The 23,691-nt window shown below is 36.0% G+C and overlaps 1 protein-coding gene across 2 annotated transcripts in view; it reads left to right on the top strand.

The window, feature by feature from the left end:
- UCHL3 (ubiquitin C-terminal hydrolase L3) overlaps positions 1 to 23,691 on the top strand; it is a 40,639-nt gene that overhangs the window by 7,337 nt on the left and 9,611 nt on the right. For both annotated transcript variants that reach the window (XM_082058818.1, XM_082058817.1), the window contains 4 exons: positions 5,492 to 5,620; positions 8,052 to 8,208; positions 8,584 to 8,669; positions 9,706 to 9,753. In XM_082058818.1, coding sequence (XP_081914944.1) covers positions 5,492 to 5,620; positions 8,052 to 8,208; positions 8,584 to 8,669; positions 9,706 to 9,753 — 420 coding nt within the window. The remainder of the gene's footprint in view (positions 1 to 5,491; positions 5,621 to 8,051; positions 8,209 to 8,583; positions 8,670 to 9,705; positions 9,754 to 23,691) is intronic.

Raw genomic sequence — 23,691 nt, 5'->3', positions numbered from 1 at the left:
AACTGCTCTGTGCTTCTTTCAGTGCCTAACAGTAGGTTAAAGTAGTGGTACCAACAGTGAAAATCTCATAGCTAATATGCCTTACTGTGCTTATCGTAATGTTTTTGCTATTAACTAACATCTAGACATACAAATTTACAGTTTGTGATGATTTAGCATAGAATCAGGTAGGCTGGAAGGCACCTCTGGAATTCTGTAGTCCAGCCATATATTCTGTTCAAAACAGGTTGCTCAGGGACTTGTCAAGTTCTGAATTCCTCAAAGGATGGAGACTCTACAGCTTCTTTGGCAGCCTGTACTAATGTTTGACCATGATCATTATGTTTTTAAATTTATTTTTTAAAGCTTTCCTTATCAGGTTCAAATTTTCAGTATCCCAACCTATGTCCATTGTTTCTCATCATTCTACTGTGCATGTCTGAGATGAGCCTGTCTCCATCTTCTCTGCATGCTGCCTTATCAAGTGAGAAGGGCCTTCTGGAGTACTGGGGAAAAAAGGAGAAATTCATGAGATGCGCGGATAGGGTGTGTGTGGGAAAGTAATTTCAAAAGTGACTTCTTGTCTAATGTTTACCTGGAGTAGTGAAAAACCTCAAAGTGTTTTTCAGGAAGGTGTTTTAATACAACAAGAAAAGAGACAACTGAAAATATGCCATCAATCAGTAAAAATGAAGTTCTGAAAAAGCTGATTAAACTGGATACAGGCATGTGGGGTGGTTTTTGTTGCTGCTGTTGTTTTTCCTGAGCCCCGTAAGACTTCTGTAATATAGCCAGGTATCTTTTATTTTTTTTAATATAGCCAGGTATCTTTTTTTTCTCCCCAAGGTAAATACTTGAAGACATATAAATTAAGAATAGTCAGCAATGTGGCAAGCAATGACTAAAAAATAATATCTAATACTCTCTTGTGCAGGTCTAGAGAAATATAGAGCTACTATTTTATGTTAACCTGAGTATGTAGTATGTAGTATCAATAAGCTGTAAGTAAACAGCTGAAAGTGAGTAAGCCCTCAGATACGGTGTAAAGTACCCTAACTGCTCAATCCAGTAGGTATCTATCTGTAAAAAAATTGCTGGGGTAATTGTGGAATAATTGGAATGGAAAGCAGCAGAGGTCCCTCCCTTTGAATGCCACTGTCAGACCTGCCTGCTGCCCTAAACAGGAATGCTTGTGTCAGCGGGGACGGGGTTGCTTCACATCTTGGTGCCTGATTTATTTTTTGTACCAGCATCTTTGTCTGACCTAGGAAAGAGCTAGAAAAAGACTGAGGGAGGAAAAGAACAAGTTTCATTTAGTTCTTACTAAGATATTCAGGTAACCTGACAAAATTGAAACTGTTGCTTGTAACACCTCTTTTCTGACCTGCCTGTGTCACATCTAATATGGATTTTTGTCCCTCTAAAGAACTTTCCCTAGTTCCTAGCAATTTGTTTTTATTCCTACAAGATTTCTTCTCCCTGACCTTGCTAAGTACAGTCTTGCCTTGCCTTTATTCATTCAGAACACAATTACAGAATATTACTTATATGACTGTGTAATTGATTGAACTCCTTTTTTTCTTTACATGTCCCCACATTAAAAATAAGCTCCAAATATTTGGTTTAAAGGTTCTTCCCATCCTGCCATCTATTGTTTATCTGTTACCCATCTGTCAGTCTCTCTTACACAGGGGCTTATGCTGCCAATTTTTTTCATCTACTTACTAAATTTTCAGAAGGATATCTCTATAATTTTTTTTTCCAGGCATGAATGAAACCCTCTTGATACATAGAGATATCATATTTGCCTATTTTGGGTTTTTCTTAATAATTTTTTTTTTTTAATGATTCCACAAGATTTTTTTTAAGCTGCTTGTGTGTTAAGATCACTGCCTGTCATACTAAGCCTATGCTTTTTGCTTTTGCTGTTCTCTGTAGTGCTGACCATCACTTGTAGTCATCACTCTCATTGTATACTAAAACTTATAATTTCTTAGATTGTGAAGTTTCTAGGCAGTGCAATAACCTAATAAGACATCCTGTATCTGTGGAGTTTTAGTAATGTTGAATATTTCATTCAGGAGTTTGAGTAGCTATTATTTGGTATAGGGAGCATTTTGTTGATTTGGGGTTTGTGGCATGGGGGGGTGTTTTTGTTGTGGGTTTTTTTTTGTGTGTGTGAGTGTTTTTTGGTTTTTTTTGTTTTTATTTGGTTGGTTTGTTTGGGTTTTGTTTTTTTTTTTTTTTACCCAGTGGTGTAGAACAGGACAGGAGAACCTACATCACTTATTTGTCCAGTAGCTTAATGTGATCCTTCTGGCATTGCCTCTTCTAGTTGTGGGGCCTTTTTCTAGGTAAGTGGTTTTGTTTTGTTGGGTTTTTGTATCCTTGTTTCATGTAACCTTGCAAAACAATAAATGGTATTTTTTCAGTTGTATTACCTTTCCCACAATTCTGAATAACAGCAGTAAAAATGGTAGAAAGATTAGTCATTGGTTTAATAAAAAAAGTACTTAGAAGTACAAATAATATTTTAATGCACTCCCTTCCCCTTCGGAATTTTTTTTTTTTTTTGTTATTCACAAAGTAGTAATCTTCACAACCTAGAGGATTAGAATAGGAGCTCAAAAGATACTGTCTTCTGTTTCATCAGCTAGTAAATACTTAACACTTTCCCTTTTCCCCATTTTCATTAGAACAAAATAATTTGGCCTTCTTCCCAATCTTGGCAAGGCTTAAAGTTGGTACAGAACCAAAAGATCTTGGTGTATTACATAAGCAACTTTCTGAGTGAATTTTCTTATAGTACTTCAAAACTATCTTGGTTTTTAATCTAGTCAAAAGGGAAGGTTCTGCAAAGCCTTAGTTATGACTTGTGCCCAGTCCCACAAACCTGTACAGAAGGGGACAAAATGCCATGAGAGCTTGATAAAGGCACTTCATTTTCCCCCTCATCCCCCTTTTCCTCTTTGAATCTATGGTCAGTCCATGTTTTTCATTATTATTAGGTAGTGTAAAAAAAAAGAGAAGAGAATTAATGTCACCTTATGAAAATAAAATCTCCATATTTTGCATGCAGCCAGAATCAAATACTGGACTAGCTCTTTGAACTGTATAGGTTATTACTGTAGATACACAGAAAGCCATATTAATTTTTCCAAGATACTCTTTAAACTTTTTTCAAACTTAAATGGCATTTACCCACCCTTGGTTTTGATGTCATGTCTTGCAGTGTAAAATGGAAAGAGAATAATGCATTTAAAATGGTAAAGTGCAGGTTGGCGTTTCGTGAAGTTTTTCTTTGTTAGTTAGTTTTTGGTTTTTTTGGTTTTGGTTTTGTTTTTTTTTGGGGGGGGGGGGTTGTTTGTGGGTTTTTTGATTGGTTGGGGTTTTTTGGGGGGGTTGGGGGAGTTCTTCTTTTGTTTGTTTTTCCCCTCAAAACACTGGCTGTAAACTGCAGCTTCATTCCCTTGATAAAACTTAAGGGCTTTAAGGGTTTGTATATTTTCTATTGCTTTGCCCCCTTGTAGAGTATATTCCTAAGTGTTACTGGTAAAAATATTCCTTATGCTTTACAAATACCTGTTTTCTATACATTCAGCCTTTGTAGAAACTGTCTCATGTTTATCTCTAAATATTGAGAGTCAGCCTCTTGGTTGTTTCCTGAAAGACCACGCACCACCTTGCCTCTTGCCCAGTACAAGTTGAAAGTGCTATTTGAAGGGATCTCTTGTTAGATGAAGACACTTGTTTTTCATCGCATGTTCTCATGCTTTGTTTTAATAAAATATTCATTTTGGGTATTTCTTACAGTTATATCTGTGTAGGTATGAATCTACTCAAACATGGCGTAACTCTTACTTAATTATTTTGTGTATATGTAAACGTGCTCACTAGGTGGATTATGGAAGGAAGAGTCATCTATGCTTTTCATTTAGGCTTATCATCTTAATGTGATTCTTAAACATCTTTACTGCAAATGTATCAATAAATAGATTTCTTCAAATAGTGTTGGGCAGGAAGTATGCCGAAGCTTTTAAAGCAGTCTTTCCCCCTAGGAAAGATAATGGGGAAATTACTCTGCTCTTCTGCAGTATCGCTTTTGGGAACACTATTGGGAACTGCAGAGAGGAGTTTTGTTGAGAGCTGGCTAAATAAATGCTTTAGGAGTTGTTTTTTTCATTATAGAGAGTGGAGGAATGTTACTTGCTACATGTTTTTTTCAGGCATTTAAATTTACAACTGTTTTTATCAGCATATTTACCTTGTTTTAAAGTTGAGAGCACCCCGTAACTGGATAAGATTTTCCTATAGAGTATGTTTTTTCCCAGCAGAGATATAGTAAGTTGTAAAATGTTAACTTTCTTGAAAATACACAGGGTTCCCACATCTTTTAAGTTTTTCTCCAAAATGAATTTCTTTTACACGTAGAAGTATTGTTTCAAAATAGGATTTACGTTTGCCACAGTGTACAATTAGCTTTTTCCTATAATTATGAATAATCAGTGTGTATATAATAACAATAGTTTCTGAATTCAGTTAGGTTCTTTCAGACTCTGATAATACAGATATTTCAAACTGGTTTAGGTCATAAATAGGTGCTAATGCTGCAACTGCTATGGTACATAACTTATCTGAGTAAAAGATTAATATCTGATAAAAAAAGTGAGGACCCAGTTGTAGACAAAGGTTGTCAAAGCTTAGTAGGTGCTACAGTCTCTCTTTCCTTATTAAGTGGCTTAATACTATGTAAAAAAGTCCAAAAATCACTTTTTTGTAATGTGACGTATAGCGGTAGTGTAGGAAAATGATCAGAAAGCCTTTGGCTTAAATGCTTTTCAGAAGTTCTGAAGAAGCAACTGAGAATTACTTGAAGATTTGTGATTATTGTCTGGCACTTAATCTTTGTCTACTCCAAAATGTGTTACTCCATCATAGTTTGAAAGGATTTTTCATTTAAAAGAACATGTTAAAAGGTACAGCTACTAAAATATGTCTTGTGTTTCTTTGCTCAAAAGGCCATCCATCAAAGATCACATTTTTTTGAGTTGCTGAAACGCAGCAGCTTCAACATGAGCACTGGTGTCAGGTATTCTGAAGTACTCATGGAGTCCAATAGTAGCATAAGTTTATTCATGTATGATCTGACCCATGATTTCTAGTTAAAGTGAATATTCAGTACTCTTCTATATTGTGACAAAACACTTTTTAAATGACTGAAATCCTTTAATGCTTTAGTAAATAGTGCTGGGAGTGTTTTCGCTTCCCTTTCATAAAGCTATTTAAAAAAAATAAACCATGGGGATTTTGTGTGTCTTTCTTAGTGCTAAGATTTATCCAGCCTTATTTATTAAAATTTGAATCTCATTTATTTGCCTTCGTTTCTCTTAACTATTAGAAAGTAAGGGTTGTTGTAATGTATTTAACATTGTAAATACTCTGTTATGCTTCTGAAAAGATATGTATATGATCATACTCATTTAATACTATTCTATTTTTTTTTCTTTTCCAGTTTCTCAAACAGTTAGGTATACATCCTGACTGGCAATTTGTAGATGTTTATGGTATGGAGCCAGAACTGCTAAGCATGGTGCCAAGACCTGTCTGTGCAGTGCTACTTCTATTTCCAATAACAGAAAAGGTAAATGTTTTTTTAATAGTCAGCTAATCACTTTTGTTGTAAATGAAATAAGAATGAACAGTTTAAGTCTTGTACTTTGCTGTCAGAATCAAGATAAGACTCAAACCTTATTCAAGAGACTTCTTAATTAAAAACAACAACAAAATAATTCCTTCAAGATCTTCTTTTGATAAGGTTACATGTGTATTTCCAATTTCTTTTCAAGTTGGAGTGGGAAAAGCCAATGTGGAAGCATAGAGAAATACACCTCACATTTTGCTATTACAGACAATTTAAGACTTTTTTAAAAAATATGCACTGCGAAATGGTTCAGTTCTGCTACTTGTAGCAGAAAGCTACAATAGCATAAGCAAAATAAGAGATAGGATGTAGGACTACACCAAATGCAACTAATTTTTGTGTTTTCATACTGTTGCATTGATCAGACTTCAATCCACTTTCGGTTCAGTCATCAGCACCAAAACGGCTTTTGCTTCTCGGACAGATGGGACCTATATGTAAGATGAAAGAGAATTCCATGCACCCCCACCCCCTTCTTTCTCTGTTAGACTTTGAAATACTTAATTTTACTAAATCCTCAAGTCTGGCTATTTTGTGTCCTATGCGTCTACATAGAGAAGACATCTGTTTTACATATATTCTCTCAGTGTTATGTAGGTTGAAATATGTGATTGATATTGACCTTTCAATTTATGAAGATCTTATGTGATTGTGGTAAGGTCAGCCAAAAAGTTTGAGGTGAATCTACCCAAACTTCTTCCTTTTAATGTGTCTCTCAAAAAGAATATGTGGTTTATAAGGACAAAGCAGTTAGCTGTTAAAGCTGAACTTTTATAATAAAACCTCTTTTAAATAGAAGAGTGACTAGGTCAGTTTTCTTACTCATTAGGTCCTGTAAACCTTTGTATTATCAGTTTCTCCAACACAGTTGTACAGGCAGTCCTTTTCAGGCTTGTTTTCGGCCTGAATTTAAGGAAGCTCTTAACAGTCCTCACTTCCCTTCAAGAAATTTCCTCTTTATCACCTTTAAGGCATAGTTTTCTGTGTGCTGTGGTTTCTGTCTGGCTGCCTGAGCTGCAGGTCTGAGCTCCTGAGACTGTCACTTCTGCCTCCCTGCCTGTGCAAACTTCCTTCCTTGGATCATTCGATGGGAGCATCATCTCATGGGAAAGAACAATCTTCCTCTTTTTCCAGAAGCTGTATCCAATTTCATCCTGAAGAAGCAGATGACAAACAGAACCACAGAAGCAGCATATGCTCTGTTGCGTCAATCAGTCAAATTTGATGACCAGCCAAATATTTGAGATTTTCTCCAGCATGTTAATCCTTCAGTAACATAAGGGACACAAGTGTTTCTATCAACTGTTTAGCCTCAGTGTGTGAAGGCTGACTCTTCCATGTGAAGTCCCAGGGTTATGAAGATTTGTGTTGATTAGTGTGAGCTCCACAAGACTCTTGAGCATTATTTTGTATTTCTGGAGTACATTTCTCCTCCCCAGTCTCCCTTTCAATATGGCCTGTTATATTCTGCTTCTATATAGTTACTTATTTATATTTCTTGGCTGTGTGTTTATGAAAGTGTGCCTCTTAATTTTGCTCCCTTTGTAAATACTTTTCTACACTGTCTTTGTTCTTCTGTCCAGAAGTTCCTCTATTTCATTTTTCCTATATATCAACTGGCTTGAACTTGCATTTAGGGAAAGTTATTCTTGTTCATATACAGATAATCTCAGGGTTATCGTCCAGTTTAAAGGTCAATGACTTTCTTAGTCTGCATTGTGGGCTCTAGACAAAGAATAAAACAAAAACCACATCCCCAAAAAAACTTACACACTGTTGCACAGTATACTAGATTTGGATCAGTGATGATCTTTACAAAACAAGTACTTTAGATTGTTCAGTCAAATTAAATTTTCTGTTGCTATTGAAAATAAATGTTCACTTTCTGAATATGGCTTTTGAAGGGCCTGTTTTGAGTCTGTGAGCATTATATGAATCTTATTTTACATTCCTGAAAAAAAAAAAGTAAAAATGGAACTCGTTAAGACTACTTCTTGCTGATTAAACATATAAAGTATTACAGTTTGCTTGATAGAGCTTTGAGATCTCTGTGCTCAAAAACTTTGTGTTGAAGAGAGACAGTGACAGGTGCCTGGATCAAGGAAATATTTTGAATATTTTTTAAATTATGTTAGATAGCCCATATTTCAAAATTATGTTTTAAGCGTGACTGTTTTTTGGCTAGTGTAAAGACGTTGGTTTAAGAAATTATAGGTTTACATATACTTGTTGGATCACATTTGTTGTCTCAAATTAGAAGTTGAGTTTGTTTTTTTTAGATAGCTGTTGCTTTTTAAAATTATTTTTGCTCGGATAATGTAACCAGTGTCTATTTGTACTGTTTGTGAAATGTCTTTATCTTTTCTTCTAGTATGAAACCTTCAGAACAGAAGAAGAAGAGAGAATAAAAGCAAAGGGACAAGATGTTAAATCATCAGTGTATTTCATGAAGCAGACCATTAACAATGCTTGTGGAACAATTGGGCTAATTCATGCTATTGCGAACAACAGAGATAAAATGAACTTTGGTAAGGTTGGCTGGTTGGGTTTTTTGTTGGCTTTTCCCTTTTTTTCCATAACTGTGGGGAGGCATGGAGGGAACGATTAGGTTCTGTACTATTTTCTCTGAATATAACCATTCGTTAAAGGATGATCCCTATTCAAAGAGCATTTCTACTATAATTATAAAAACAGTATTTCATACTAATCCATGAACTAAAGCACTCAAAACATTGTGAACTGTATCAGGTGGAAATTCTTCTTCCAGTCAGCCTTCAGTGTCTTAAATACACAATGTAATTATATATTTTAAATCATTATTTGGATAGAAGCATCCTGTAAGCTTTGAATGATGCTGGAGTTGAAGTGTGACTCTAATTGTGTCTTTTTTTTATTTCTTTAAGAAACTAATTCTTCACTGAAAAAGTTCCTAGAAGATTCATTATCTATGACTCCTGAAGAGAGGGCCAAATATCTAGAAACTTACGAAGTTAGTATCATGTGTTCTTACTTTTATTTAAAATGATGTAAGAATTATTTGCGTGAGCAGGTACTGTCCTTAGGACTTGATCCAGTGAAGCACTTAAAGAATTTGATTTTACACGTGAGCTTGTGATCAGACAGTTGCTACAAAAAAACCTGGCTTTGGTAGTTTAAAGTATTCCTGCCTGCCCATAGCTAAGTCAGCAGAATAGATTTTATCCATGTTCCTCATCCATATTAATTCGCTGCCTTAGTATAAAATTACTTTGAAATGGCTGAGAAATGTGTCCATAATCTTTTTGGTGAGCTCAGGATTGAGTTTAGTGATGAATTTAAGCTGATCTGGGGCTATTGCTGAAAGGATGGTCCTTCTGCTGCCTCCTTTCATTTGTGCCTTCTAGTCATCTCTTTTTGGCTCTGGCACTTCAGGGCACACAAAGAGCTGAATTGGCTGAAATATAATCCCCCTCTTCCACTACCCCAAACAATTCCATGAGCTAGCTGATAGTGTGGTTCACCAGATCTTAGCGCTGTTTGAAAGGATGGGGAATAAACGTCTGGCTAGTGGTAGAGAGGATGATGGTAGTGATGTAGTTACAATCTTGATGGTTTCCAAGTCTGAGTTCAATTTAAACTTACTGTGAAGCCTTCAGGAAGAAGGGTGTTAACATGTGGCTGAGGGTAACAGTAAACAGAAACAGTAGATGTTCAACGACATTTTCTGTAGAAATGTTGGCCACAAGATGTCTGATCAGAGCTTCTACCTAAAGTATTTTGTCTGCTCAAGAAGCAATACATAACAAAAACACTTGCCCGTAGTGTTTTCCATGTGTAAAAGTGCCATTGCAAACTGTTAGGTATTTGATTCAAACTGACAGTGATGAAACTGACATATTGGTCTCCCGAGATCCTTGGATGTGGAGATTATTTATTAACTTTTTATTTATTTATTACAGACACTGAACAAATATAGTTAGATCTATGGCATTTGATAAAATGAAGTCTCTCATTTAAAGTCTGATTGAAATATGTTTTAATTTTAGGCTATTCGTGTCACTCATGAATCCAGTGCCCATGAAGGTCAGACTGAGGTATTAATTTTTTAAAAAATCTTTGTTAATAGCTACTTTGGATTGAATATAACTGAAACTAAAACAATCACATATTAAAGGTTTATAGTGAAATTGAGATTATTGCTTGGTTCACAGTATTGTGTCATTACTTGAAAATCAGGGCACAGAAGCAAGTGGAATTGTTGAGGGGGGAAACCAACTTGAACCTTGTTTGGACTTTTTTTGTGGTTTGTTTTTTGTTTCCATGGATGATCTTTTCAAGCTTCACTTAAGAATAAAACATCAAGTGATAGTATTTTTAATTGAAATTGAGGTTTTCATTATTAGAATCTGTAGCTGAGACTTAAGATCCATAGTGATCATACCAGTGGAACAAACATTTTAAGAGAGTCTGAAAAATTTTACTTCAGGAAAAGTAGTATTAGAATACTTGGTTTGCCGTTGTGTATGTGCTATTTGTATACAAATACTAATTCAGTAGTACAGTAGTTGAGGTTTTTCTTTCTTCTTATGGCTTATGCAGTGTCTTCTAAACAGTGCAGGAGAAAGCAAAGCAGTCCCTTCTGCTCCTTCTTGCCCCACCATCTGGAAATGAAAATTAAGAGAATTGTTTTAACCGTTTCTATTATAGATACTCAACTTCATTTGTAATATTTTCTTTTAAAAATACCCACCACTCTTTCTTCTTATCTCTTTCTCTAAATTAATCAAGGTTCTATATTTCAAGAAGAAACATCAGAACAGATTCATAGTTCTCTTCCTTCTCTAAGTGAGAGACTCCAAAAAGTCTGGTCACTTTTCTTTACAAAGGAGTCGTTTTGTAGTTACTCTTGGCAAGCTCAGTAATAGAGAGAGGCTATGGAGATTATTCCTGTAAGCTGCTGAAGACTGAATCTTTTCCTAAGGTCCTTGTGAAAGCGAAAAACTTCTGTTTTCATAATAAAAAAATACAAGATTGTCTTAGCAACCCTGTCTAAACAGAAATATTGAATAGGTAGTTTCCTTGCCAAATATTTACTATTTCATATTGCATAATCGACTCTGGAAGTAATTCAATATGGATATTCCTAAGACTGGTAAACTTTTTCCTGCCTCTCTGTTTCTGAAGTTGAAATAGTGAAATGGTTGAATACATGTCCTAGGACCATTTTTCAGAGTAGTCCTGATCCATCAACCAAGGAAGAAATAAACAAGTTATCTTACTGGAACATCTGATTGCCTGAAGATTCTGTCCTACTGTTGTGTAGTTAAATGGGCAGCTTTCATCTCCCCTTTCATCTGTACAGGAGGAACTGCTTTAGTTTAATGTACAATTCTTTTTAAACAAAACAAAATGTGAAACATGAATATGCTGGGAAGTGTAACTGAGGGTTGGAGTGAGTTAATCTCATAGTAGTTTTCCTTCCAGTGGTACATTTAAATGGTGCTGTATATCTTCATGTAGTGGTGAAGGGACTGATGAACAGCATGCCCTTGAAGGTCCTGAAGTTGGCAGGTGCAGGTCATGCAAGGATGTTGACTTATCCTGCAGAGTAAGTTGATAATTTCTAGCATCATTGAAGCAAAAGAGAAGAGAATCCCATTCCTCCTGTATAACCATTCTTGTTATGATTACTTTCCTGAGAATTTATACTTCCTTGCAGAGCACTGGAAAGAAACACGTTTGCCTTCCTGTGACTCTGTTGAGCTTTGGTTCTGCCCCCAGAAGTAATGGAGTAAAAAAACGCTGTGTTCCTTCTATTCATCTTGTTTGGTGGGGAGGATTTTTTTTCTGGTTTAGGATAATCTGTAATCAGATCACTTTTTTATAATTTCTTATGTTTTGAAGACAAGTTCTATTTGAAAAAAAAATATTTGACAAGATATTACTTGTATAACTTTAATGTTAGTGGACTGCTAGTTTCTACATTCCAGTTAGTGATTGCTGGAGAAGAGTTACAGTGATCAGTTTGCTTCTGGGATTTCTTATTAAATAACTTTTAGTATTGCATTTTAAACTTTTACAGGCCATCTATAGACTGGATTAGAACTGAGTGTTTTGGGAAGGTTTTTGGTATTAAAATATGTGAAGTTTTTAATTAAGTTTACTGAATTTTTATTAAATAACTTAAACATCTTAAAAATAAGAAGGGTTTTTTTCTTTCAAATAGATTAAATTTTAAGATTAGTTAAGCAGTTTTCATTTTGCTAATTTATTTCAGGTTTGCAAATTTAAAAGACTGTAAATTTGGGTTTATCCCTCATGTCAGGCTTTGGACCAGGTTTAACTCAAGTTCTGTGTTAAGACTCCTGGATTCTGTGGCTCCGTGGCTCTCTTTTTTTGCTACAGCAAAGCAAATAAATGGATAATGCGGTCCTGTGGGTAATTCTATGTGTGAAAAATGTTTAAAATTACTTTACTAGCAAACAGTAAGATCTGGGAATAATTCCACAGGAGAAACATGGTGTTGGTTTCAGGGGTTTCAAGGATGGTTTGATTCTGGTCCCATGTTCCAGTACCATAATGAGGGTAATTAATGTGAAACTTTAACAGTCTTTCTGTTAAACTTTATGATGCTGAAGCTTGCACTTTCTCAAGTGACAGGTATTTCGTATCCAGCGCTGCCAAAAAAGGGATCTAGGTCTTTACAGTTTCATGGATCCAGCTTGCTCTTCTTGCTGTGTGATAGCTCCTGAAATTCAGCAGCTATTGCTGAAACTAGGATAGTTACCAGCTACTCAAGATCCTCTTTATTCTTTCATGAGTCTTCTGCTGAGCATATACTTTTGTTTATAACATCTGGGATGTCTGAAAATATGGCGAATATAACCTGCTTCTTCCTTTTATTGTTGCTTCATATTGAGCAATGTTTGAAGTCTTTTTTTCATTTTGTTCTTCCTGTGCTGCCTGCTGAAACCCTCTACTACCACACGTCTTAACATTTTTGATCCTGTCTTGTAAAATAAAAAACAAAGCAACTCCCCCCAACCAAAAACAACAACAAAAAACCCCTTCAAAATGTTAAAGATAGTATGGTTCAGTTTGTGGCTGCTACAGCATTTGCATTAGCTGTCTAATCTACAGTCATCATTAATGAATAAGTTATAGCAAAATCTGAGGGAGGAAAAGTAGCAATTAATAGCAACGATTGCAGTTAGGTTCTTAGCTAACTTTGTTGTATTGCTATCTTGGGTTGTTTTCTTTCAAAACAATCATAGTAACTATTTTCAAATAACAGATCAGAAAATCTGAGGGTAGGGTTTTTTGAAAACAATAAAACTTGTCATTACATGAGAGAGACTTCCAGGTCTAAAGTCTTTGGCAGAGCAGATAGCCCTTTTGAATTTGGAGCTGGAGAAGAAATGTATTTTGTATCCTGCTCACTCCTTTGCATTCATATTAAAAGGTTACTGTATAGTTTTCTGAGAGAGTGGGAAAGGAGGAAAATGCAAAAGCACACTTGTTATAAAAATAAACCAGTAGAGATTGTTTAACTCGGTTAAACAATGATATGCCATGATAGCTTGAGGGAAGTTATTCCAGGTACAAAATATTATCCTTTCTGATTCTTGAAATAAATGACCTTTTAAATATGAGAATATAATGATGTGACTAGCGAGATATTTTTGTTCTGCTCTCATATTACTGGCATCCCTTTCCACAACTTTGCAACTATGCTTCATTGCAGCTCAATTCTACAGTAAGAAAAATGGCAAACTATACCATATGAAGTACTTATGAAAAGATTAATTGACCTTTAGTCAGGGAATTAGATCTAGAGAATAATCTGTATTCAATTTCTGCATTTCTAAAGGCTTTGATGTGCCTAACTCTTGTTCGAATACCATTCTGGTTATAGTATCTGAGGTTGTAGCCAGATGCGCTGTGTGTGTCTGTGGCTGAAATAATTCTGGGTTGTCAGATTACCTACAATATCTTCTGTCTTCTGTCAGCCTCCTGAAAGAGCTCATCCTATGGCCTTGTAGGAGCTATTGGTGGCACAGAGATGTTAGAAGCACGCTCCTGGGAAGAGAGAAGGCTTAACTGACTAGGCTTAGATCAGCTTTTGCTGCTGTGGACCGCAAATACTCCAACAGTTGTGGTGCTAAGGAACGGGCAGGCTGCTTGTGCAATATCAAAGTATCACTAACTGCTGACACATAGCTTTCCATATCACTTTTTGTTAAAAAGTTCACTCTATCATTTGAACTTTATATTATGTCTCGCCTTACGTGGCAGCATATGGAACCACTTTTGTGTTTGTGGTCAGAATTTTTTTGGACAGGGGAGTTTTAGCATGCTTTATGCATTACTGCTTAGCGGAATGTGATTTGTGGTCTTTGGGAAGTTTGCTTCAAATGTTATTAGAGCATAGCTCAAAATAATGCTTGAATCAAGCAAATAAATGAAAGTCAAATGGCTACTTGAAATACCTGTGTTAAAGGATAAGATTTTGTTCATAGCCTAAATTCATAGCAGAAAATTAGGAGCTCTCAAATTCCTGTTTTGTTTTTTTTTCCTCTTCCTTAAATGAAGCTTAACCAACAGTGTTTCAGTTACTAATTATTATGGAAGAGAGAAGAATCCAGAACTGGAATATAAAATATATTGACTATTTCTGGGAGCACAGAAAATACTGTCTTGTGTTCTGTGGCTCATTCTGTTTGTGTGCGTCTGTGTTTGTGTGCGGGGGGAGGTGGGTATTTGTTTGGTTTGGTTTTGAGGGTTTTTTAGTACACTTTATACATTTATCTACCAACTGTCAGCTTTGGTTGCTAGAACTGTGTGTTGGGTTAAATGAGGCTCAGAACTGAGCAGACTGAGGTGCTGCATCTGAAGCGCCACTTCAAATGAAAACAACATTCTTGCACCTCATTAGACACCTATCAAGAATACTGATGGTGGAAAACTTAGCCTTTGAATCTCAAAGTCGGTGTTTGATACTATCAGTATAAAAGTCACAAGTAAGAACTGATCTCAGATGTTCAGAAAACACCTGAAATACTTGTGCACATCAGTATGGATACTTAGATGTACTTTTTGTTCACAAGTATGATCAGGAATATTTTTAACATGAAGTTGGCAGCCACTAAAAAAGCTACCACAGCTTGATTTCTTCCTTAACTCAAACCATAACTGCAAACTGTAGTCTGTGCACTTGTTTAGTGTGCCTTGAGAACTATAATCTTGCTTGGAATGTGCTAAGTTAGACTTTGATCACAGTAACAGTCGTTAACATTGGCAAGAACTAAGTAAAGTCAATGCACTCTGTTCTCAACTGCTGTAAAACTTGAACTTTCAAAGATCTCTGGCTCCCTGGGGCATTACAATTTATTGTTAGAGAAGAAACATAAAGGAGCTTCCTTTTGCTCCTGCCAAGAACATACAGTGGTTTTTTTTTCCTAAATAGCCCATATTCCTCAGTGTTTCTTCTCAATAATCCATAGTCTTGTAAAGAAATAGTTGCATCCCAGGAGAATATAAGATCAGTTATATAACTCTAAGATTTTTTTTTTAGCTTAGCATTACAGAATAAGCATGTAATCTCTCCTTTAAAGGCAATGATGTTGCCTAAAGATGTCAGCTATAGCCTTTTCTCTTTTACAGCCTATGCAGCAAAAAGTGTAAAATCAGCTTACTAGAATCATGTGAAATGTTTTGCAAATTATACTTGGTTAGTCTTTGACTTATTGCATTGTCCTGTTATTGTATGTGTCAGTATTTCAGAGACATGCATCAGTCTGATTTCTACATGCTACTGAGCAAATAACTAATAAGGTATTAACACAGTATGGGTCTGAATTGTTTTCCTGGGTCTTATGCTTAACCATAAAATCTGTATGAAGGAACTCTGATTCTTAGGATGAAAGAGAACTATAGAGGATATTCGCACCCATAAAGCAGCCAATGAGTTTAAATAACAAGTATATAAGAAATAAATAACAAGTGGAAATAACAAAATGTTTGTCGAGTTTTGCATCCAACATCTCTAACAACCAGCTGCTGTAGGTTTTTTGCATCTCTCCAATCCATGTTCTTGCACTATATATTTTAAGAGACAGTAAGCAGCAGGCTCTTGCCATGGCTTTGCTCACTGGCATTTTAAGCAGGCTGATCCTGGCAGATGATGGTTGAGTTCACATTCACCCTCTTTCCCTCAGGCAGAAGAGAAACTGATTTGGCACTCTTTTTTTTTTTCTTAATCCAACCACTACTTTGGAGGGAAAAAACAATAAGAATGACAATCCTTAAGACTGCTAACATTTTACTAATGCAGCTGATGCTAAAAAGTGGGCTAATACTACTCAGAGAGTTGAATTTGCATCAACTGACTTTGTTCAAGGAAGCACGCTAAAAATATGGTAATTGGGTGTGCAACAATGATGTTAAATTTATTTTAAGAAGAAAAAACTTGTAGAGGAAAAACTATTTGAAAAATCTAGTTAAATTAGGTTTTGCAGAGCTCCCTAACCTTTGGAAATTTTTTTAAATTCCACTACTTTTTGATCACAGAAGTCACCATTGTGATAATCTAGCTTGACTTTTGCCTGACATAGGCCATAGAACTTAAAATTAGGTCTTCTGAGAGAGATAAAATATCACTAATTTTGGAAAAGTTTTTTTTGGGTGCTCTGATCTCAGCATTTTTCTCACCTTTAAGCTACTTCTTTACACATATGTCTAGCAAAGTAATACTATTTGGATAGTGTTCATCCTTAATCATGGATTGAATTGACATGGAGAATACTGTAAAGTTTTTATTTTCACCATCTGCAGAAACAATAATTAAACTTACTGGTGCACAAGTTGATCAGCTAGCAGGTGTAGCCTAATGCATTTTAAAAGCTGTAGCCTTGGTTTCAATTAATATTAATGCTGATAATTGTAATGCTGAAAAAAAAAAAAAGGCGAGTCTATGAAGGGCAGAGTTTATGAACCTTATCTCTGTAAGAATTTGCATGTTGTGCAGGCTTTTATTTCATGGAAGAAAGTTGCAGTTAGGAACAAGGCTGTTTGTGCTGTTGATGTTCATAGTGTCTCTCGTTCACGTGAATTCTGTGGTGTGCTGTTGAAGACGAGCTCATGAAGCAGCTTCTGCCTCTGGAATACTTCCTATGCTAGGCTCCTTTTCTCTGTCTGGCTGCTTATCTTCTTTAAAAGCTTGAAGAAATTTAATGTCTCTCTAGATTTCACCACTGCCACCAAAACAGGCTTGAAATGCTGTTACAAAATTTAAAACACTTGTGAAGGAAGAAGGAGGAAGAGAATCTTTTCAGTGTGATGCATAGATTTAATTTGCATGTAAAAAAAGCCACTAAGGATAGTGACTTCTGAGCAATGCTATTACACTTTGAACTGTAATACAGACCCTTTAAAACATTGAGTTTGATTCAATAATGAACAGTTACTGAAGCAAACCAAAAAAAAGCCTCAAAAGATGGTGGGGAAAAATGATAGATATTAAGTACATCTTCTCTGAATGTAATCTTAAAGCTATAAATCTTATATTGCCCATTTGGCTGGAAAAGTTGTACTTATTATTGTCACTTTGACCTTCCCCCATGTCTTCTACAGGGTTTACTGTACAAGAACTGTTTTTAGTGATGCTGCAAACACTTAGTTTGTTGGGATGAGTTATTGCACGCTTGTGGACTGACTCAGCTGAGCAGATGTACAACCTCTGGCAGGGTCTCTGATCCCAGGGCTGTGCATATGGAATGAAGACCAGGACTAAAAGTATTGTATCTCTTCCTGTTTCCCAAGTTTCCCATGATGTTGGCATGCAGTTAAAGCTCATTTGATCTCTGTCCCAGTGCAACTAGTGTTTCTTTTTACACAGTGACCACAACCTTAAAATGGAGGAAAGAAGTCCCAGTGTAGTTTGTCAGCTTATAGACAGAGAAGCCTCTGGAGCAGGGGTGTCAAACTACTCCTGCATTTATACTGTCCTAAAATTACATTCAGCCCTTTGAAGGCAACTGTGAGGCTGATGTGCCCCTGCTGAAAACAAGTTTGACACCCCTGCTCTAGAGGAAGGTGGCATGGACTTGAACTTCTTCTTAGAAATAAATGGTCATGCAGTACCAGATGCTGATTTGTTCTGTCAGGTATTAGATGTGGACTGAGATACTTTGGGGGATTGGGTTCCCCAAACAAGATGAGCAGACAGATCCCTGTTTCTAGAACCTGACAGGTTTGGGTGTGAGCCAAGTCATGAGCTACTCAGCGCTATCAAACTTCTGCGGTTTTAGGTATGTGCAAAAGCAGAGCTCTTGGTCCCTGACCAACTTTATAGGTGTTTCTTTTGATCTTAGATTTAAATGGCTCTAGGTTTTAATAACAGCTATATATAGAAATGACTTTTGGATTTGAGCAGATGATAATTGCCTGGACGTTTTTTGGACCTATTCCATGAAGCTTTTAACTTGTTTATAATGTATTTTTTGCATTACAAACCATAAACTTAATGTGCTTACTGGTTTATATGGCAATAACATTCAATTCTATTTCAGGGCTTTTGTTTTACCACTTCAGATATTTGACCTGCTACAGTTTTTCAGCACAGAAATACACTCCTGTGATCTTTTCATCTTGTGAAGTTAGTCTAATTCTCTCTGCTCTGCAGTTTCTAGCTGTTAGTAAGTCTTGGTTGAATAGAATCTCTCAAGTTACAATTTGTCTTACACATTTTAAATTACATGTGAAACATACAACTTTGTATCCTTTATTTGGAGATGTGTATTTAACATTAATTTAATAGTAATATTGACATACAATTATCTTTTAATTTAAAATATTAGTTGCCTTAAACTGCATTCTAGGTTATAAATTCAGGTTTGGGAAGTTAAAGTCTTTTCTGGTCTCATTCAGGCAAGAGACATTTTTAATATATTCTCTCTTTTTTTTAGCAATATTAGCCAGAAAACAAATAAATAAGTGCAATAATTAATAATGGTAAAAGTGAAGAATTGTGGTAAATATGGTAACAAAAGTAGAAAAGGCTTTTTAAAAAGATGTATTCTGGTCATCCATGTACTGTTAAATCTTAAATCTGGTACTGTTCAAGGTCTTATTAATGGTTTCATAATAATTACAGTCGAGTGCTAAAAGATGGGGTGTTTTTTCAGAGCAAAAGTAGACAGTTTAACAGCTTCCAGTCAATGGAATGCATCAAAGCCAGAGTAAATTCCTACTCTCAACAAGTTTTTCAGTTCCATTTTTTTAACTACTTCTAAGTAAACAATTACTGTATTACAGATTCCAGGAAGACTAACAAGCTTGTCTGTTTTGATAGCAGCAGCTTACAAAATTGTAAAACATAATGTAGTGTGTCTTGCCTTTTATCAGGAACTCTCAAGTCAGCAAAGCTCTTGAATTTCTGCCCCACAGCAAGTTCTAATGTTACGGGTTCCTCCCTCCATAGGGAGGTCTGTGGACTATGAGGACTTCCTGGAGCAATGTTTTATCAGTCACCTTTTGGAATTTTCTTAGGCAAGCTGAGAATAAGTTGTGTTGAAAGCCATCTGATACGTTATCTAAATGTAAAATGTCTCATTTTTAAACCAGTTCTTAAGGTGATAAATTGGAAAAAAAAAAGATCAGTAGTATAGATAAAGTATAATAGCCATTAAATTCTTGTAAGCTTCTCTGACTCACAGAAGTATGGTAATTGCTAAGTTCCTCTATCTTCATATAGTTACATTTTTGAGCTAGAGGTTTTCTGGTTTTGTCCTCTTTTATATGGAGCTGCTGAGATATATAGGGGTGAATCAGAATGCTTGAAAACCAGAAGCTAATTGAAAGACAAAAATCTGTGGAAAACTCTATTCTCTGGACAGGTTATGAGACTTGATAACATTCCATGCTTATCTCTGAGCTCTGCAGTTCATACTGTACTTGATGCTTGCTCTTCATGAATAATTCTTATCCCTGTCTTTGTTCTTTAAGTTCAGCAATATGGGAGCAGAAAGAACCAATTCATTGTCTCACTCTTGATAGGAAAAAGGAAAAAAAAAAAAAAAAAACTGAACAGGAAAGAAGATTAATTTCTTCAAAAATAATACAAAGAAAGTAAATGCTTTTAACTGGCATTTATGCATTGATTAAAAGGAGTGAAAATAATTAGTTCAGAGAAGTTACCTAATGCTCGGTTTTTGAAGTCTACTAGAATCCTTCCACTGGTTGCATAATGTGGGACATACCTTAAGGAACTGCAGTTTCTATTCTGCTTGCATAACTTTGATGGGTTCACAAACAGCTGGCAGGTCTCAGTGCACATAAGCGGTGTCTCATCCATGAGCATTTGCTAATGGGGCTCTGCAAGGATTGGCTCTAAGACCTGCACTGTTAAACAACTTCTATCAGTGACATGGAAGACGGCATAAAAATACATTCCAAAACCTACAGGCAGTGTAAAAAGATCAAGAGATAGTAAAGCACGGGACACCAACACAGGACAATCTAAGTTGCCCTTTAGGTTAGCTTCAAATTAAAGGAGCATTTTTCTGAGGCCAAATAAAAGCTGTGTAATTATCACAAAAGATAAAGTTTATTTCCTGACAGAAGGTGAGAGGTTCTCTGAAAGACTGAAAATGACGTTGGGGATTTTTATATGTGTTGAGAGGAGAAAGCCATGGTGGATGATAAGCTGAACATGAGCCCCTGGTTTGACATTGTGGCCAGATGAACTAATGTAATCCATAGTTCATGTTCATATCATCATTAAGCAGGACTTAGAAAGGCTGCCTTTTCAGTAGCACTGATGTGTTTAGTAAACCGTCTGAATATGTTACTTACTGTCTCTATAGCTATAGACAGGATTGACTGAAATTTTGATTTGTTCAGATGTATTTCAGTAGTAAAAAAATTCTTAAGCTTGAATGTTTGCTTTGATTTTGTGAGTATGTTCTGATTCAAACAACAATTGAACTTGATTGGTCCTGTGGCCTGTGTGGGACAGAAGATCAAAACTAAATCATCACAATGGTCCTTCCTGGTCTTAATATATTTACTGTAACTTTGTCAGTTGCAGCTGAGAGTCATTTTTAATACTTCTGTGGTCTTTCTTCTAATAGTAACAGTTTGAATGGTTTAACATAGTCCTACTGCTTCCACGGATACTAAAGGGATCCTGAGTGTTAATGGCAATACTGCCACTGGCCTGCTATTTTAGAAGAATAGGTGAAAAACTTAGGAAGTTGCATACCTCACCACGGTAAGCTTCCCTTTTCCTTTGCTTTCCTTTTATGTTCAGCATGGAAGAGTAAAGAAACTCTGGGTTCTGTTACAGTAGTTACTTGATTCATTTTTAAATCCCAGAGTAACACAACCTAGTTTTCCCAAATTACCAGAGAACTGTTGCTTACAGTTTTTTGTAGCTGTAGACAAAACTGATCACTCTCTGTCCTATTCCTTCCGTGAGAAGATACTAAAATCCCCTCCCTCCTTACTTTCTAACACTCTGTCTCTTGAATGAGCCAGTTAACTTGTGTTCATTTTATGAAATTCACTGGGTGTGAATAACCTCTAGCTTATCTGGTGATGAACTTCTGATTTGGACCATGCCGTTGCTTATTTTCATTGTTCTTTTGTCTTTTCATTCAATTTAAACGTGTTCCTGACTATTATCTGTGTGATATGATCAGTTAAAGGACAGTATAATAAATAGAGTCTGCCTTTGCAGTTGCCTTTTTAGGTATGTTACTTCAAGATTAAGTGGGCTAAGTATGTTCTTTTTTAATGTTTATGTAGTCGTCATCGTCCTCGCTGTCTTCACCACCATCCTCATCGCAGCCTCAGGTTAGCCACAGCAGAACGAAGGCTTCACCATTGTGTCACTCTGCATCCCTCTCCTGGGCCAAACGTAATCATGTAGGTCCTGCAAAGGCTACCAGTCCGTCAATCCGTCTTCGTCGTTGGCGGCCCTTGATACGCCTTCCATCTGTTGGGCTTCATTCTGTTGTAAGTGTAGTCCATCTTCAGTCTTTTCTTACTCTGACACAACTGGCCTTCTGCCGTGTAAAACTTTAATCTTCAAGGCATCATTTTTTGTTCGGGTCTTTTCTCAACCATTCTTAGGATTTCTTTCTTCCTTCCTTTTATTTTTTTTTCTTTCCCCCATATCGGACAGCAAAAGTACATCACTCCATGCTTTGCTGTCCAGGTATTTTTGATTCAATACATGTGCCAAATCATTTTCAAAGCATAGATGAAGTTTGCCCTTCATGAAGTAGCTTTTTTTTTTGCCATAGGCTCCACATCCAACCTCTTCTTTTCAGCTCATCTTCATGATCTTTCATTTGGATGTGCTAAAACAAGGAGCTTCTAGTTCTTTGTTACATTATATTATTTCTTCTGTGTTTGAGACCTGGTTTATGTTCTCATATCCAAAACCTAGTCTCCTTTCATTCTAAGTCTTGCTTAACGGTCCTTGAGTATTTCAGTAAAGATGAAATGTTTCCTGTAATCCCAAGGAGCTGGCTTACTTTCTCACTTGACATCTGTTTCTTTATCCAGTTTGTACACATACATTCTACTTGAAGGTGAAGGCACGCTAATAAGAGAAGCTTGTAGCCTCATCTAGGTATTCCTGCTCCTGCAGGGAGATTGGACTAGATGATCTTTTGAGGTCCCTTCCAGTCCCTAGGATTCTATGATTCTATGATTAAGCTTGTCATCAAATATACTTTTTTTTCTTTCCTCTCCCACAGGGCACAAATAAATCTTGAAAATGTAGAAAAAAAAATTACATGCACAGAATAGCCAGTATTTCTAAACTGTCCTGTGATCACCATCAGAAACACTAAAGTGAAAGTGTGGTTTTAGTGGTATTTCATCCTGCTTTTAAGGAGTGATCGCACTTTTAGTACACACAAAAAGATCTTGATATGTTTGGAATCAGTGGTCTTAATGCAAAATAGGGACAGTGATTTTGATTTTCTCATTTTTTGGTAATGACCACATTTCACCTGTGTTACTGGAAATTCTTTTTTGAGATATGTGGATTTTTTACTGAGGTGAAATAACTGTTCTGACAGTGGTCCAAATAATTTCCTTTTTCTTACAGATCTGTCTTTCCAGATGTGGAAATCCTTCTTAATATTTTGTTGCTATTAAAAGTTAGTCTCCAAATGCTTCCATTTCTTGATAGCTTTTATATTTTTACCCTGATGAGTATCTCAAGATGAGAGCTTTCCCCAGACTTCTTTATGTGAACAATGATTGCAATTATTAAGTATCTATTTCCCATGTAATCTTCAGAACTATGGAACATTCTTGATGTTATCATTTGGAACTAGTTAAATACCTGGGATTTGAGGAGGCATGGAGTTTAGCACAGAGTTAAGTTCCTCCCGACTTACACTTTCTCCCTTCATTTAATATTCATGCCATTAACACTAGCAAACCTCTGACATTTTACCTGGGGGCTTTTTTGTTTGTTCAGCAAAAGTTGAAAAATTCTTCATCATATTTCTGTAATTTGAAACTGTGATCTTTTATGAATTTGAGCTATATAAGCTTGCTGTTGACAAAAGACTTTTTGAAGAAGACTTGAGCTCGAGTGTGCCTGCCTGGAATAAAAACATTAATTGACCATGAGCTTGCTTTAACAGTAACTAAGCCATGACTTATCCAGGGATGGATGTTACAGCATGATCTGCTGTGGTTAAACTAGAAAACCACTGTTGGCAAGTTGAGAGTTTTATTTTCTTCAGAAAATTTCTAAAAAACCCCTCCTCCTCCATCATTAGCAGTAAGCATTTGCTTTGAAAATGTTCAAAAAATTCATTCAAAAACTAAGTGGTCTTCAGTATAGCTGTATCTGGCAAAACAGAAGCTTGCCACTAAAAATAGTTTTAAAATACTACTCCTTAACTACCCCAAGATCCTGTCTCCATCTGACAGGTCAAAATTCGAAGTCTTATATGCAAAGATTTATCACTGAATACAATATAGTCTGATATTTATCGGTAACT

This window comes from Streptopelia decaocto (genome assembly GCF_964273445.1).
Source record: "Streptopelia decaocto genome assembly, chromosome: 1".
NCBI lineage: Eukaryota > Metazoa > Chordata > Aves > Columbiformes > Columbidae > Streptopelia > Streptopelia decaocto.
This window is presented reverse-complemented; position numbering and strand designations above follow the sequence as displayed.